Genomic DNA, 18194 nt, shown 5'->3' with positions numbered 1-18194 from the left:
TTGTTCTCTAGAGAGTCATAGTTCTGGGGTCAGGCATCCTTCCCCAACCTTTGCCTGGGAGCCTTGATCCTTGATTGATCCTTTCGTTGGCTCTGGATTTTGAGGGACTTGTAGGTTGAAGTAATTTCTCTGCTTCGAGTCCCTCCCTGTGTTTCTAGTCAGAGATGATGGGAGAGATTAACAGATGATATGAGGATGGGGCTAAGCCTAGGGCAAAAATAAGGAGGGAACTCCAGGATAGAGTGTACAATAGGAAAGGGCAGGAAAGACTAGATGAAAGAGCAGGCCCTAGGGGGCTGGAGAGATGGCTCAGCATTTAAGAACACGGACTGCTCTTCCAGAGGACCCAGGTTCAAATCCCAGCACCCATATGGCAGCTCACAACTGTCTATAACTCCAGTTCCAGGGGACCAAATACCTATGGCAAAAAAACACCAATGCACATTAAAAAAAAAAAAAATGATGAAGTCTTAAGTTTGCTAAAGAAGGACAAGGTATACTGGGCACAATAGCTCATGCCTTTAATCTCAGCACTCTGGAGGCAGAGGCAGGTGGACCTCTGGGTTTGAGGACAGCCTGGTCTACATAGGGAGCTTCAGACAGCTAGAGCTACATAGTGAGACCCCTATCTTAGGGGAAAAGGGAGGAGGGGTGAGGTAATTTTGTGCCTTGACATCCAAAGCTAGCATATCTATCTACTCTTGCTATGGAATACCCACCTCAGGATTCATCCACCTCCAAATCTTCCCGCATGCAAATGTACACAAAGATTGAAGCTGGGTGGAGGCTAGTGCCATCCCTGGAGAGCAAGGATATGTGTCGGTAACCTAGAAACAGGCAGAAGGACTGTATTAGGAAAGGAGCCAGAGTTGGGATATTGGCCAGGAGTGCAAGGACTGCCTCACCTTGTTTCACACAGGTCCAGGGCAGGGTGTATTGACCAATAAAGTTATTCCGGGATTTCCAGTTATAGTCCTTTACCACAAAACGCAGTATAGCAAGTTCAGGCACCTGGACCCGAAAACAGAATGTCTGTCCCCAGTATGGATTAAAGCCTGAAGTGGAGACAGGAATAAAGGAACAGACTGACCATCTTCATTAGGCCATACTTAGTTGCTTTCCCAGAACACTTATTTAACCTAAGTTGCCAGTCAGCACTTTACAAGCAAGGACTCAGGTGTAACACGCACAAGCAAGGGCTAGAGAAATGGCCCAGTAGTTAAAAGCGCTTGCTCCTTTTCCAGTGGACCTGAATTCAGTTCCCACAGCCCACAGCTGCCTATAACCCAGAGTACAGGGAATCTGATGGCCTCTTGGTCTCTGGGCACACATGGGTGGCACCCACACACATAAAAATCTTTAATAATATAAAGCATAAAGACTTCTTCCAATTCACAAGCCTGTAAGGGAGGGCCAAGATTTCCTGGTCTATGTCACTTCGCCTCCCAGTGGGGGTGCACAGTCACATACATGAACTGCACCAAATGGAGGACAGGATAGAAAGGAACTGGCAGTCTGGTCCTACACTTCCCCATGCCCAGTCTCTCACCATTGTTCTCCACATAGTTGGTCTCTTGCTGCCTTGTGTCTTCAGGAACACCAAAGAGCTCTACTTTCACCAATGGGTCCACAATGGACGTCTCTTTGTTGTTGTCCACTTTGGGGAGTTGTTGACCACTGATGACCTGCAACCAGGACACTGGAACTTCATGAGCCCCTGCTCAGCCCAGCCCTCCCCCACCCAGCCTCACACCCTGGAGAAAGCAGGGCTTGCACTGTAGCTTCACAGTTTGTAAAACTAGTCCTACGTAGATGGTGTGTTCTAGTTTCCAGCCTGAAATTTTCAGTGACTCGAAAGGCTTGAATGTAGGCATGCCAGTGATAGCGGCCTTTTCTATAGTACTTACTGTGCATCAGTGTTTAAGCACTTTGAACAGATAGTCCTCACATCCCTGTGAGCCAGGTTACATAGCATTGCCCATATCTTGCAGGTGAGTTTACTGAGGTGACAAAACACTTGACTAATATTGCACAACTAAAAAAGTGATTTGAAACAAGGCAGTTGGTTCTAAAGTCTGCATTTGAATCAGGCTACCCTCCCTCTTCTGAAAAAATTTTTTTATATATTTATTATCTTATTGGAGACTGTCTTCTAGCTCTGGCCTGGGATTGAAGGTGTTTGCTACCATTCCTGGCAGAGAACTTTCACTGTCAAGTTGAGCCAGCACCACACCCCATCGTACACATACATGCTTCTATTCCTACAATTCCAGGTTCTTCTCAACTGTTTCTGTCATACCTGGACTAAGAGGGTCTTGGCCTTATATGGACTGATGGGCCTCTCGGGATTGAAGGAACTCTGGAGGTCACACAGGAAGTCTGGCTTCAGCACATAGCCAGAGCCACCATTCTGGCGGAAGAACCCATCACAGATATCCATGGCACCCCCTGCAGTCTGCATATTCATAGCCACTAAGAATCCCAGGGGGAAAAATAAAGAAAAAGTCACCTTGGGATCTGGACTTGATGGTACATGTAAACTCAGGAGGCAGAGGCAGGAGGATACCCATAAGTTCAACACCACCCTAGTCTACAGAGCAAGGGCTACAAATCTTGTTTCTCCCCCTCCCTTCCCTTTTCCTCCTCCCTCCTTTTTCCTCCCTTCCCCTCTTTCCTCTTTCTCTCACACACTATTCTCTCATACACATACACATATACACACCTAGGCATGTGTGTATTAACATGCATACATATACATCCTCCTTGGCCTTCTAGCTCATTTCAAGGAGAACTAGAAAATAGTAGGTGTACATGTAGATGCCTGCTGGAGCTGGGTAGCACACTTGGAAGACTAAGGAAGGAGGACAAAGTTTGAAACTAGCTTAGGCTATAGAACAGAGCATGATCCTCAATCAGTGCCTGCTGGGAACTTCAATAGATAGCACCATTTTTTCTCAGTTTTTCTTGCCTTAGCACTCCTTTAAAACATTTTCCCAACCTATTCCCACAAGGGAATTTACCTCCCATCAGCTGATCCTCCACTCCCTTCCTCCCTGTCCCTGCTGCCTCCTCACCCATCTGGCAGCCTGCATTCCAGAATTCCTCGGGGTGAAAATTTGATGAATCTGTCCTCAGACCACTGGGATACACACGGCAAAACTGCCTGGCATTGTGCTGTACAAACCTGTTGCCTGTAAAAAGGTACAGGGAAGAAGATGGAAGTTCTGTCTCTGAGGTAGGTTCTCCCTCTTCCCTAGTCCCAAGGACCCTTTCTACTTACTTCACTCTTCTTGAAATCTGAGGCTGACTCTGGAAGGGTGACCGCCTCCCCCAAATTTCCTTCTTCCTAGAGCTTTGTGCTCTCTCTATGCACAGATCTTTATCTTTCCAGGGTTGGGAATGTAACTTAGTCAAGCACTTGCCTAGCAGGCATAAAGCCCTGATTTGCATCCCAGCACTGCACAAACTGGAAATAATGGTATACAGGGTAATCCTAGAACTTGAGAGGTAGAGACCAGAAGATCAGAAGTTCAAGGGCAAGTTTGAGGTCAGACTGGGCTATGGGAGACTCGTTAAAACAAAACCACGTTTCCCATTGCCGCTTCTTAAGAAGATTTATTTATTATGTATACAGTGTTCTGTATGACTGCAGGCCAGAAGAGGGCACCGGATCTCGTTACAGATTGTTGTGAGCCACCATATGGTTGCTGGGAATTTAAATCAGGACCTCTGGAAGAGCAGCCAGTGCTCTTAACCCCTCAGCCACCTCTCCAGCCCCCCTCTAAGAAGTTTCTTAACTCCTTCATCTCTATTGCTTCCTTGTTCTGCTTCTTGGAACTTACCTACCTGCCTGCCATACCTGAAGCTACCCATCCCACTTTGCTTCTGACCTTCCTCCTTGATAAGGTTCCTGGCCTTGGTCTCAGAGAAAGATGAAACATCACAGATGTGGTAATTTTCTCTGGAATGAATGAAACTGCAGAAGGGGACAGTCCTCAAATAGACAACCAGGGCAGACAGGTCTGGGCACAAGATAGTCCTGGAATCCTGGAAAAGAAAGTAGACAGGAAGATGGTATTGAGTCTGAAGTGATCTAGAGAAAAGCTAGTGGCCATCCAACCTAAGCCTCTGCCCAATGCCTCCCCACTGTAGTCTCCCTCCTGCCTCACCTGGTTGGACAAGAAAGAGGACCCAGGAATGTTACTAGGATGATGGGCCAAAAAGTGACCACAGATAAGCAGACAAGACATCGGACACGCCACAACCTGGGGGGGTGAGGATGGGAATAAAGGCAGTCTGCATATACTGCTCGGATCAATTTCAGCTCTGGGTTTGGAAGATCTTTTCTATGCTACATCTTGGGTAACCAGTCTTTATTATTTTTAAACAGAGAGGCCTCAGTCACCCTACCTCTCTTAAAAAACAAATGAACAATAAACCTTTGGTCAAAATATATACATGATCCTTGCATGATGTTGCATGCCTTTAATCCCAGCACTCAAGAGAGAGCCAGGTGGATCACTGTGAGTTTGAGCCTAACTTGATCTAGACAATGAATTTCAGGTCACCCTGGGATATGTATCAAGACTGTGGTAGTGGCACATGCCTTGAATCACACCTGGATTTCTGAGGTCCCACCAATGGTACCTTTTCTCACTTGGCCTCCCCATGTCTGGATACTTCTTGCTCCTCAAACTGTATCTTTTCCAAAACACTTTTCTCTGATTTATCACATTATAGCTGAGACTGAGGTTACAGCTATCAGAGGCCCAGTAACTTCTTACTCAGCCGGTAAAATAGATAGATAGACAGAAAAAGAGAGAGAGAGAGAGAAAGAGAGGAAGACAGAGACAAACTGACCAGTGGCCTTCAGATTTGCCTTTAAGGACTTTGTGGAGAACAAAGTTGTTTCCAGAGTCACTTAGCTCCTTCATCTCTCCCTGCCATCCTTGTCTTCTTTCTTGAACTTACCTACCTACCCATCAAGCCTGAACTATCCCATGCCACTTGGACCCAGGAGATAACCAAGTAAGAGCTTCAACTATAATCTACATTTTTTCATTTTGAATAAGCTTTGTCTAAGATTTCATGATCCAAGAGGTTGAAAAAAACCACTGCAATAGATGTCTAGATGGCAATGTCTAATGCATAGTGATGCTGCAGATACACCCTTAGGCTTCCTTTATTGAGAGGAAAGACCATTTTTCTCCTTGGTTCTCCACCCTGGCTGGATCTAGACTCTTCAGAAACTGGCCTTCAGCTTGTGATGATTGCTGACCAAATACCATTACCAAAAAATGAGTTCTGACTCACCTTATTGTCCTTGTTCCCAGAGACCAGCTCCTGGGACTCAGGCTGAAACTGAGTGTCCAATTCAGTGTAGGCGCCTGGATCCAGGTCTGACTCACGATCTTCCTCCAGTTCTCCCTCCTCTTCTTCATCAACCTCAATATCCTCAATTGCTCGTAACTTCTTTCCCTTCACCAAGATCTTCCCTTGAAGCTGCTAGGGAACAAAAATAAACAGACCTGTGTACTTGTCTGCTCAAGCCCTTCCTGAAGATAATGGAGGTCTCACCATCTCAAAGGCAGAAGAATGAGCTGTCAGAAGTTTCCCAGGGGGTTTGATCCCTCATTAATATGGCAGAGCCACTTATTCTCTAACAAACTTATGATATTCCTATCCATATGAAAAAAAGAATCAATAGGTAGGTCTTCACTCACACTTCACACACTGAAAACTCCCTTGGGTTAAAGGTTTGAATATATACAAAAGCACATAGGAGTATGAAGAGAGATGATGTTCTTTGAATGGTCTTGTCATGGAAGAGCCTTTAGAAAGGATATGAATCAGGAATGGTGGCTCAAGCCTGCAGTTTCAGAACTCTGAAGGGAGGCAGGCAGGACTAGATGCTAAGAAGTGCCAAGCAAGATAGTACATGATGCTACAATCCCAGTATCAAAAACCTCAGAGCAACAACAAAAAGAGAAGCCCTTCTTTTCATTGTTTGTCATTATGAGTCATCTTACTATGCTATCTCTCTCTCTCCCTCTCCCTCCCCCCTCTGTCTCTGTCTCTGTCTCTGTCTCTGTCTCTCTCTCTCTCTCTCTCTCTCTCTCTGTGTGTGTGTGTGTGTGTGTGTGTGTGTGTGTTTTGAGAAAGGGTCTTATGTAGCACAGGCTGACTTCCAGCTCACAATACCTCCTGAGTGCTTTTGGCCAGTGCCTCTACTCACTGGCCCATCTTGTTAGCCCCAGTGGATTTATTTTCACTATTCCCTAAACTTCACTCATGCTGAGCACACGCTGTACTACTGAGCTACTTTCAGCCTCCACCACCACCACTTCCTCCTCTTCCTCATCTTTCTCTCCCTCCTCCTCCTGGAGACAGGCTCTCATGAAGCCCTGACTGGTCTCAGACTTGTCATATGTAGCTGAGAATGAACTTTCCCAGAACCTCTGGTTTCTCCTGCCTCTGAGTGTGATCTCCAGGACCTACATGGTAGACAGAGATAACCAACTCCTATTGACTGCCACACTTGTATTTTGTCATGGCACATGCTCCACTACCACCTCCTGCCTCAAAATAAATAAATAAATACACACAAACATAAATACATAAATGTAATACTTTTTAAAAAAAAATCATTGATATATACTGCCATGAAAGTGTTTGGGATCATAATGGGGGAGATTTACCATGCTCTGTAATATTTGTGAAGGCTGTACAAATTATAAACTATCAAGAACTATTAAGGGCTAGGGATGGAGCTTAGTACAGTGCTTGCCTAGCATGCACAACGCCCTGGACTTGATTCCCCAGAATCACACAAACCTGGCATGCCTATAATCCCAGTACTTGGGAGGTGAGGAAAGGAGGATCAGGAGTTCAAAGCCAGCCTGGGCTATATGAGATCTTGTCTCAAAACAAAACAAACTCTCATCTATAGGTATATTAAAAAGCAAGACGGCCCTCCTGGAGATAGAAGGGGGACAAGAAGAATGTAGAATCGGGAGCCACAGTGAGGGACTGTGAAAACCACTATAGGGCCTGGCTGGGTCACAGGGTCCCTACCTCTGGTGAGGGCAGCTTATCCATCTGCAATTCATCTATGGTGGCGTTCAGTAGCTGCTCTCCCAAGATCTCAGTCAGATGCTGTGCCAAGGTCTGCTGCTGTTCCCAGGAGCAGTGGTTCTCCAGAGACAAGATGAGTGGGTACTCTGATGACTGGCAGAGGCAGGGGAAGATGCAATCAGAATTATAATGACCTATAACCTACACCAAATCCTAGGCCCCCATTTATGAACTCCAGTGAGTATACTGAGTGCTAAAATTCTCCCACCCCATTATAGGGCTTGGTGAGAGCTTGGCAGACCTCAGGTCTGCTCCTTGGGACACATCCACATCTAAGGGTCACTCTTGAGACCTCAAATCTTGTAGTGATACCAAATATGATCCAAGTCCTACTGAGGTCTTTTGAGTTTTCAGTCTCAGTGTGGATGACAGGCTATTCCTCAAGTTATGAGCTCACATTACACTCTCATCTCTACATTCCTATTATCCTGAAGCCCAATTCACCACTGTCTGCTCCCCTATCCATCCTCCCCTACATGGGTAACAGAAATTTCTAGAAGTAGTTACTAGGAATTAGTGATTACCTATATGAATACTAATTATTAGTAACATATCCAACACTTAGTCATAGTAATCCTTTAATATTTGTCTGATGCTTTAGCGTTAAATAACTTTTATTGGCTGGATGGTGGTGGCACACACCTTTAACTCCAGCTCCCAAGAGGCAGAGCCAGGTGGATCTCTATGAGTTAGAGGTTAGCCTGGTCTACAGAGTGAGTTCCAGGACAGCCAGGGTAGTTACACAGAAAAATCCTATCTCGAAAAAACAAAACAAAAATAAATAAAATAATTTAAACCCTTCTTTTGTCTGCATCACACCACTGCACTGTCTTTCTGCTCTTGCAAGTCAGTCACATTTCCCTCAGACCTTCTAGCCTTTTCAGTGTTGCTCCCAACCTGGGGCTACTACCTGGAAGGCATACTGTGCTATCGTAGCCACGACATCTTTGAACAGGATACGAGAGGTCAGGGTATGTCCATGATAAACAATGGGCTCCCCGCCAGGTCCATCCCACACATCCACCTCCACACAGCGGCACCCACGCTTCAAGGCCCTGCAAGAACCCCAAACCCCCCCAGAGAGAAAGAGGTCAAAGTAAGATCTGAGGATCCACCTCTCCCTGCTCTGGAAAGAACAATGTCAGGCAGCAGTGGCTCTGGCCTTTAATTGCAGCACTCAGGAGGCAGAGGCAAGTGGATCTCTGTGAGTTCGAGGCCAGCCTGGTCTACAGAGCTAGTACAGGACAGCTAGGGCTCTCACACATGGAAACTCTGTCTCAAAAAAAAAAAAAAAGTATAATGTTCTTTAGTGCTATACAGGCCATAGTCTGTATCCATCCAGTGCCTTTCCAGACCACTTCAAGTAACATCTCCATGAAGGCATCTCAGTCCACTGGGCCATGGCTGCAGCTCACATATATCTCCACCTAGCGCCAGTTTATAATCCTCCCTAGCAAGCCATTACACATCCACTATTCTGGATGGATATCCTGGGTCATTCAAACTCCTAGTAAATCCATCCCTCTACAGATGTTTGAATCAGGGTCTTTTACCAGACAGCCTGGAACTTACAGCCTTTATTTATGTTGGGACTGCAGGTGTGTGCCTCTCTCTCCAACAGGATTAACCCGAGGTCTTCATACATGCTTTACCACTGAGCTATAATCCCTTGTGTCCTTCAAGCTACCCAGTCGGTCAGCCACCAGTGCTATATTGCTGTCTTGATATCAGTCTCATCTTGATTAATCACAACAATGGCAAGTACCATTTATTAGCTTCTGACTCATAGACTGTGCCCTTTAGTCTTCAAAAGAACCCTGACAGAATGGGCACTATTGTCATCTCTATTTCACAGAGGTTAATTAGCCCCCAGAACACCAAGAGAGGTAAAATTTGACCTAAAGTAGACTGATTCTGGAGCGCATGTTTTTATCTCTACACACCACTGCCTTTCCTTTAAAGCAGTGATTCTCAACTTGTAGGTCTCAACCCTTTGGCAAACCTCCATCCCTAAAAATATTCACACTACAATTCATGGTAGTAGCAAAATGATAGTTATAAAGCAGCAACGGAAACAATTTTATGGTTGGGGGTGGTCACAGCATCAGGAAGGCTGAGAACCACTGCTTTAGAGCATTTCATTTACTAGCTCAAAATAAACACTGGGACCCGAATTCTCAGTTTCCTAGCTTGTGACAGAGAAGAATTCTGTTTATCTATAGCATTTCATTACCATTCTGTTAATAGCTAAAATGTTCTCCAAGTCTCTCAGGTACCAGAGATCTGAGGTCTCTAAGCTAGCTCTCTACATCTCATTCTCTGTTACCTACCCCTTAGTTTCCCACAGGCAGTGCATCCCATGAGCTGGACCCCCTCATGCCACCACTGTACCGTATGTATCCTTCCACGCTGCTTTGGCCACAAAGCTGGTCCCTCAGTAGGTAGGTGTTGTGAGATGAGTTGATATAGTAGCAGTTCAGAGGCTGAGTCATATCCTGGTAGACAGGGAGGCAGTTTGGGTTGAAGATGTTTCCATCCTTTGAGCAGAGGTAGCGGAGGAAGCCATCCTTGCTCAGCACGTGCAGCAATCTGCCTAGAGTGTGCAGCAGGGACCCAGAGGTTGAGAAGCTCTGAGAAGATCTGGCACACCCATAAGCCTCTTCTCAGGTTCCCTTCCTTGGGGTCCTTCCCCTTAGATGCCTATTCCCAGTCTGCAGGTCCTGAATTTGCCACATGTTCTTCCTGCCATTCAAAACAGACCTTTCCTGGCTATCTAGAACTTTTTTCTTTTTTTTTTTTTTTTCTTTTCTTCCTTCTTTTCTTTTCTTTCTTCCTCTCTCCATTCCTTTCTTTCCTTCCCTTCTCTTTCCTTTTCCTTTTTATAAAAACAGGTTCTCACTATGTAGCCCTAGCTGGCCTAGAACTCTCTGTAGACTAACTAGGCTAGCCTCAAACACACAGAGATCCAGGTGTGATGGCACACACCTTTTATTTCAACACTTAGGAAACAGAGGCAGGCAGATCTCTGAGTTTTAGGCCAGCCTGGTCTACATAGCAAGTTTCAGGATAGAGTTACATAGTGAGATCCAGTCTTGGAAACAAAACAAAACAAAAACCAACCACGCACAGATCCTTCTGCCTCTCCGATGTGCTTGGATGAAAGGCAGGTCCACAATGCCTGGCATGTGCTCAGTTGTCTTCTTCACTTGCATGCTCTCATGCTCTCTCTTTCTCTTTACGTTTTGTGTATGTGCCTGATGATGTGTGTGGGGGGGGCGGGTATGCATGTCATGTGCTGTGTACATTTGTGAAAGTCAGAGGACAATTTGCAAGAATCAGTTCTCTTCTTCTGCCACATGGGTCCACAGGCTCAAAGTCAGGTCATCAGGCATGGCAGCAAGCACCTTGCCCACTGAGTCAGTTTTCCAGTCCTCACCTTAATTTTTCTGAGTGATTTTCTTTTTTAAATAAACTGTCTCTATTTCTATCAGTAAAAATAACCATGTTGGCAGGAGCTGGTGCTACACGCCTATAATCACATCTATTGTGAGCCAGAAGCCATGGGATCTTGACTTTGGGTTCAAAGCTAGCCTTGGCCACATCATGAGGTTGTATCTTTTAAAAACAAACAAACTAACAGACCAAACATTTTAGTTCAGTGATATGCAACAGAATGGTACATAACTACAAGAATGCTTTATTCTGCATTGTTGGACACAGCAGCCCCTAGATACACTTGAAAGGGCTTGTGTGCCTGAGGCAATGATTTTGAAATTTTAGTTGATTTGGGTCCATTTAAATATACATGGCTCTTGGAGCTCACAGCTATCATAAAAAAAAAAAAAAAAAAAAAAAAAAAAAAAAAAAAACAAAACAGCACAGAACCAGTTCTAAGGCCTAAGGATACAGCTAGAAAAGTGATTAGTAATCTGGCCAAAGTGCCTAGCCTATGCTTTCTTCCTTGGGCTGTGCAGCCATATGACCTATGCTATGACCTGTGGTATTTAGGGGGACATTTGTCAACATCTCCTTAGACTATACTCTTGCTGAGGAAATGGCTTTTGACTCCTTCCATGGGCCTCACTATTCTCAGTCTGGACTTCACACAGTAACAATGGCAACTAGCAGTTATTGGGCACTTACTCCATACAAGGACATGTATATTGCAGTTCACTATGGCAAGGTAGATATCTTGCCCTAAGTCACATGGCTATTTTAAGTGAAGGAGCTGGGCTTTGAACCCAAGCACTCCCATGTCAGGGTCATGCCTTGCACTGCTGGGCTGTGAAATCACACTGAAGGTAATATAGCTAAAGAGAGGCTTGGCTGAAAGGTAGGACCACCTGGTGCTCATGACCAGCTTCCTAGATCCAGGTTTAACAAATCATGGAGTGAAGAATGGCAGGAATTTGGGTAGGAAGTTTCCGTTGAAGATCCCACTTCTCAACACAATGCATTCAACAAGATGCATTGGAATTCAGTTCTTTTTTTGTTTTGTTTTGGTTTGGTTGTGTTTTCCAAGTCAGGGTTTCTATGTGGCTTTGGAGGCTGTCCTGGAACTAGCGCTTGTAGACCAGGCTGGTCTTGAACTCACAGATATCCACCTACCTCTTGAGTGCTGGGACTAAAGGTGTGTACCACCACCACCCAGCCAAAAATCACTGATATTCTAACTACTCTGACACATTGTTTGTCTCTGAGTTCCAAGAGGGCAATATTCCTGTCTGGTCTAGGCATCATTGTCTCTACGGTGCTTGGTCTAGGTCCTGACACATAATACTCAATAAGAATTCCTCACTGGGTGGTGGTGGTGCATGCCTTTACCCCAGCACTCAGGAGGCAGAGGCAGGCAGATCTCTGGGAGTTTTAGGCCAACCAGTCTGGTCTACAGAGTGAGTTCCAAGACAGGCTCCAAAACAATACAGAGAAACCCTGTCTTGAACCCCCCCCCCCGAAAAAAAGAAAGAAAAACAAAGAATTTGCTAAAGTGGAGACTGAATGAATGAATGAATGAATGAATGAATGAATGAATAAGTAAGAGTGAAAGTTGAGGCCCAGGAAACCTGGACAGCTTGTGCATCCCAATCATCTTACTCTTTCATTTTTATGAGAGACATTACTTGGGGAATGACCTGGGTTTGGATTCCAGTTCCATTCTCATTAGTTGCTGGCTTCCAGAAAGTTGTTTAATCTCTTTTATTTTTATTTTATTGTGTTTGTGTATGTGTGTATGTGGTGTAGGTGCTTATGTGTACAAGTGTGTGTGTAGAGGCCAGAGAGGATTCCAGGGTCCTTCTACCATTGAGATACGGTCTCTCACTGAACCTGAAACTAGGCTGACAGCTAGAAAACCCTGGGCACTCCCATCCCTGATGTCCATACACATCTCTGAGGTTTCAGGCACACCTAGAACCAGTCCTGGCCTTTCACATGGGTGGTAGGACCTGAACTCAGGTCATCTTGCCTGTATAGCAAGCACTCTTACCTATGGAGCCATCTCTCCAGATCCCCATTTGACTTTTTGAAGATTTGAAAATCGCTGTTTTCCTATTTCTAAAACTGACTTAATAACAGAGCCTATTTTATCAGGGAGGCTAAGCCAAGAAAAGAGTGTAGAGATGTTAGCACATTGTGGGATACTCCGTGAAATCCCAGTGGGTTGATTATTTTCCATTTTACAAGGACTAAATTAAGTGAAGAATGTGAAAGTGCTTTGTAAATAATTTACTATTGATATAAACTTCTCACATGGAGAAGGGAATGCAGGGGTGGAAGTGAGCCACTAAATTGCAAAGTACAGGAAACTTTAATGATAATGAAGGCATAGGTTAGTGGTACTTGTCAAATGCACACTGCCCCCGGCCTAGGCTGACCAGATTGCTGATTCAAGGGCTTAAGGACTCAAGATGATCTTAGACAACTTCCAGGAATGATCAGGAAGCTGACAGAAAGAATCATTGCATGGGAGCTGGTGAGAGCGAGACAGCAGTGGGGAGCTGGAGAGATGGCTCTGTGGTTAAGAGCACTACCCGCCCTTCCAAAGGTTCTGAGTTCAATTCCCAGCAACCAGATGGTGGCTCACAACCACCTGTAATGAGATCTGGTGTCCTCTTCTGGCCTGCAGACATACATGCAGGCAGAACACTGTGTACATAATAAATAAATCTTAAAAAAAAAAAAAAAAAAAAGTTGGTATGGTGAAGAATTCTCCAGAAGTAAAGGATGTGAGTACAGGGAAGGAAAGGGGTCCTCAGACTCTCTTCCTCCTAAGAGATTAAAAAAAAGAAGAAGAAAGAAACTATTGCTGTCTTACCTGACAGGGAATGGCTGCTCTCCTTCAGGTTACATAGTTTAGTGAGATGATTGGAAAGGACAGAGGTGGACTTAACCTTCATTCATTAGAAGGCTCTGTCTCTGGGTCTTTCTTTTTTTAGGTCCCTCTTCACTGCCTATGTCTAGCATCTATGTACCCAGATGTCCTTACCACTCTCTGAAGGCTCATAGAGGTCAATGAATTCCAGAGCAAGGTCGGGGGCATTGTCTTTTTCTTTCTGCTCCTCTCTAAGGAAATCCACAAACTCCAGCAGGGTCAGCTTCTGTCCATCTGATGAAAAGTTCTCAAATAGTTGCTCAACCTCAGTACGCTTAGTCAGTGCCTTATAGAACTGTACAAATTCTTCTCCTTCTAGAGTATCAGACTGGGACACATTTGCTGCCTGAAAGAGAAGATTTAGCAGGGAATGGATGAACACTAGGGAATGGTATGATCTTCTGTCCTCCAGGGCTGTATGGCCAGCAAGCTTAGGGGAATCTTTCTCTCCCTCTCCCTCTCCTTCCCTCCCTTTCTCTCTCCCTCTTTCCCTCACTATCACTGGGGATACCCCCTGACACACACACCATGCCTGGCTTTTTACACAGATGCCAGGGTAGAACTTGAGTCCTATTCTTACATGGCAGGCAAGCACTTTACTAACAGGCCTAAGGGGCATCTTAGCATGTGTTTATAAAACTCCTACAGAACTCCTGAGATTTCATTTCATAGAGGTCACTCCAGGAAATAAAAAGCAAAGTTTTAGCCCTATAAATGCTGGAGGGGGTAGTTTTAGCCAGAAAAAAAATTGTATCTCTCAAAGGTTTTTAAATGGTTAGAAGAGAACTGGAAGCATTGGTACATGCCTTTAATCTCAATTTAGGATCAAGAGTTCGAGGCCATCTTCAGCTACATAGTGAGTTTGAGGTCAGTTTGGGCTACATTTGATCCCAGTTCAAAACAAGCAAACAGCAACAACTAGTCAGAATCTGCCACCTCCTTAGTGACACTGCAGATGGAAACAGGCTCTGAACAGGAAGGTCCAACATAGTAACATACTGGGCTTTTTGTTTTGTTTTTTGAGACAGGGTCTCTCTATGTAGCCCTGGAGGTCCTGGAACTCACTTTGTAGATCAGACTGGCCTCAAACTCAAGAGATCCACCTGCCTCTGCCTCCCAAGTGTTGGGACTAAAGGTGTGTGTCACCACTCGGCTTTAATATAATAACATGTTGCTGTTTTCTTTTTGTAGGGATTATGACTCATTCTCCCAACAAGTCAGAGGGGCCCACTGAGCTGATCATGGTAATGGGGCACACAGTAAAGATTCAACAAATGGAGGCTGCCTGGGGTCAGGGGCCTTCTGGTCAAGTGAAAACATGGTCTGGGTGGCTCCTGCAAATCCTCCCCAGCAAACGTACCTGAAAAAGACTGAGGGCATATTCTTGATCCATTTCCACATTCATCAGAAGCAGCAGCCGTTGAGCTTCATCAAAACTCATCCTGCCATCCTGGTTTCTGTCTCCTCGGTGGAACCACTCACTCACCCATCCAGCTCTGAGTCAAGGCAAAAGTGCTATGTGCGTTCATCCACTGACACCTCTCCTGTTTTTACTGCTAGTGTCTCCCCCCAAGCCTACCCATTCTCTACATAGCTTCTAGAAAAACCTCTCCTGAATATAAGCCTATCTTGTCATTGTATGGCTCAGGTGCGTGCAGGGACCTACCTCCCTGTTGTCTACAGAGAGAAACCTAAATTCTGACAAGAAGTTAAAATGCCCTGACCCTTGTGGTCTGGCCCAGCCCAGTCCCGCCCAGCCTTCTCAATGTGTCTGTCTTTGTACTTCTGCCAGGGTAACTCCTCCGAACACCATCCCTGACCTGTTTCCTTCAGTCTCCTTTCCCTGAACCTTCATTGATGTTATCCTCTCAAAGAGGAGTGCCTTTCCCAACTCTTCAGGTTTTAATTATACTATTTTTCTGTCTTTCTTTGACAGGATTGTGTGTAGCCAAGGCTAGCCTCAATCTTGCTATGTAGCCAAGGATGACTTTGACATTCCGATTCTCATTTTTCTGCCTCCTGGGTACTGGAATTACTGGCACAAGCCGTGCTGGGCTGGGATCGGCCCTAGCACTTCCTGCATGCTAGATAAGCTCTCCACCAACAGAGCTCCATCTCCAGTCCAAAATTTAAGGACCCAACTCACATGCTGCTTCTTCCCTGGCGCTTTCTCAGAATACTCTTAGGTAGAATCAAGAAGCCCTCTAATTTGGTACTTAAATTATTTACACAAATTGATTCTCTCCACTAAGTCAAGTCATATATGTGGTCTCATTAATCTTCACATCCCTAAAACTAGGCATAATAGTGAATAGTCTGGCTAATTGATGCTGAATGAATACGTGCATCATGTATAATCTAGGAACTTCTTTTACATTTACTGGAGGGTCTGAAAGCCACTGTGTGTTGGGGCATAGTGTGTGTGTCATGAGGACTGAGAGTCAGTTCTCACACCATGTCTGCTCCAGGGATTGAATTCAAGCCGTCAGGCTTGGCGGCAAGCTCCTTCACTGGCTGAATCATCTCAGTGACTTCAATCCAGGAATCTCTAAGTGAGTCTACACCACTGCACCCTGGGTAGTGAATATCACTGGGGTGTCTGTTTACTTCACAGGAGCAGCCCCTTGCTTGCTCTTCTCCCTCCTCTTCTGGACTCAGGCTCTCAGTCTCAGACTCTGATTGGCAACCATCCATTTCTCCTTCAGAATCATCAGCTCTATACTGGCCTCTGTCCTCTCCCCTACCACCTGGATCCTTTGTTTGGCTTTTCTATTTCTGCATCCCTTCTCATCTTCCCTGTTCTGTAGCATCTGCCCTCTTCAGTAACCCCTGTCCACACCCTAACTCTATTTGACTGATACTGGTCCAGTTGCTCCTGGTAGTCCATGCTGGCAACAAGATCCACCAATAGCTGGAGTCCTCTCATCCAAATCTGGGCCTCTTCAACACTGTTGGCCACTAGGTCCAGGTTAGGGCGGCGACCATGAAAGACAATGGTGAAGCCTTGCTCCAGGGGGAACTCTTCCATCAGATAGCGCAGCAACTCAGAATCATGGCCCTTACGTATTGTCTCCACGTCAGAGATTGAAACTGTCAGAGAAGAAACAGGTGGGAACCCTAAGGAAAGGAGTCTGACAAATAGCAGGTGATAAGGAATGGTGCCCAGAACTCTCTCTATGAAGACATAGAGAGGAAGAAGCTGAGCTTCTGCAGGCTGCACCCTAAAGGACACTTGGACAGGGTGATGGAGACCCAGTGATTCAGGAGTTGACATGGGTCAGGGTTTTCTTAAGCAGCACAGCAAGGAGCTTCAGCTAGATAGAGCAAGACCTGACTCCCAGCCACCAGCTGACAGTGTGAAGACCCAAACTTAACCTCGCAGTGTACATGTCTTAAATAGTGGATGGTCCCCATTCATGGCAGATCAAAATGGTTCCCACAGGACAACGAGTGAGGATGACAACCACATCTGTAGAATAGTTTCACGAAACGAGTATAATGCATGCCTACGTTTCAGGTTAGAAGGGTTTCTCTTTCAAGGTGCATAGAAGGGAACCAGAGAAATTCCTCCATTCTGTACCTCAACTCAGGGTGGTGTGGTTCACAAGTACTGGTTATGTCTCTAAAGCAGATTCTGTTAATTCCATAATCAAGTGTTTAAAGCCATCATAAAGAGCTTGGCCACAGGATGCACACTGTTGGGATCATTTTATGCTCTGAAATACTATAATGGCTAACATTCATGAAATTTGTCCAGGTTTCATATCCCATGCTAGATGTTTCACACATGAGCTCATCGAGTCTCTATCATTTACAGGTAGGTGCTGGTTTACCTCCATTTTGTAAATGAGAAACCTTAGTTCAATTAAGTACTTTGTCCAAAGGTGCTTGCCCAGAAAGTGGTAGAGGCAGGGTTTTAATCCAGACATTGTGCTCACAGTCATAATCACTATAACAAATAATCTATTATTTGTAGAGACTCATCATGTGCCAGGGCTCTTCTGAGCCTCCTAAGTGTGATAATTAATTGAATCCTCATTACATTCTTACAAAGGCAAAGGCTGGTTTGTTGTCTTGTAGAGAGCTGCACTAGTGGCCCTTCACAAGAGACCACTATCACAGGATCCTGGTCCTTTCCTTGCCCTCAAACTTCTGGATTCCACCCATATGCCCACCCACAGCTATTGAGGTCACTCACAAGTGGGCTTGGCTATGCCTTCGGCTTGCCGTGCATGCCAGACTGTCATGCCATCATTCTGAAGTTTGAAGTATCTTAGCTTCTTCCAGGTTTTGGTCCTCACCTTGCGCATCATCATGCCTTCTTGCATCAGCAGCAGGTCCTGATCAGTAGTCAGTCCTGATCCAGGAAAACAGGGGCTTATTTAGCCAGTGGAGTGGCTGGAGGGCCCAGAGGAGCTCTAAAACCAGGGTCTAACTTCCTTCATTCCCCAGGCTTTCCTGCAAGACCTCTTCCCCTGCAGGGGTACTCACGGTCTTGAATCTGAGATGCCATCACCCACTGTTCACCAGCTGGTGCCAGAGTCAACCAAAGGAATGAGGAGGAGCAAAGGGCTTTGGGTGAGTCCTAGGGATTAAGAGAACAAGAGAAGGAAACCCAAGGTTTCCTTAGAGGCATGTATCAGGTACTTCATCTAGTCTGTAGCTATTTGCACTTCTGAATTTGCTGACT

The 18194-nt window shown here is 45.3% G+C and overlaps 1 protein-coding gene across 1 annotated transcript; it reads right to left on the bottom strand.

Moving 5' to 3' along the window:
• Positions 1-457: 457 nt before the first annotated feature.
• On the bottom strand, positions 458-18023 carry Plcd4 (phospholipase C delta 4). Its single transcript, XM_051190469.1, has 16 exons — positions 17996-18023; positions 17703-17861; positions 16366-16594; positions 14865-15000; positions 13619-13850; positions 9526-9727; positions 8045-8189; positions 7075-7227; positions 5314-5505; positions 4170-4265; positions 3891-4083; positions 3075-3191; positions 2300-2472; positions 1550-1685; positions 906-1055; positions 458-827 (listed from the first exon to the last, which is right to left on the bottom strand). Exons 1-16 carry the CDS (start codon positions 18015-18017, stop codon positions 721-723), a joined length of 2442 nt encoding a protein of 813 aa, XP_051046426.1. The 5' UTR covers positions 18018-18023; the 3' UTR covers positions 458-720.
• Positions 18024-18194: the final 171 nt, after the last annotated feature.

This window comes from Phodopus roborovskii, unplaced genomic scaffold (genome assembly GCF_943737965.1).
Source record: "Phodopus roborovskii unplaced genomic scaffold, PHOROB, whole genome shotgun sequence".
In the NCBI taxonomy this organism is placed as follows: domain Eukaryota; kingdom Metazoa; phylum Chordata; class Mammalia; order Rodentia; family Cricetidae; genus Phodopus; species Phodopus roborovskii.
The sequence above is the reverse complement of the archived record's forward strand: the minus strand, read 5'-3'. Positions and strand labels throughout refer to the sequence as shown.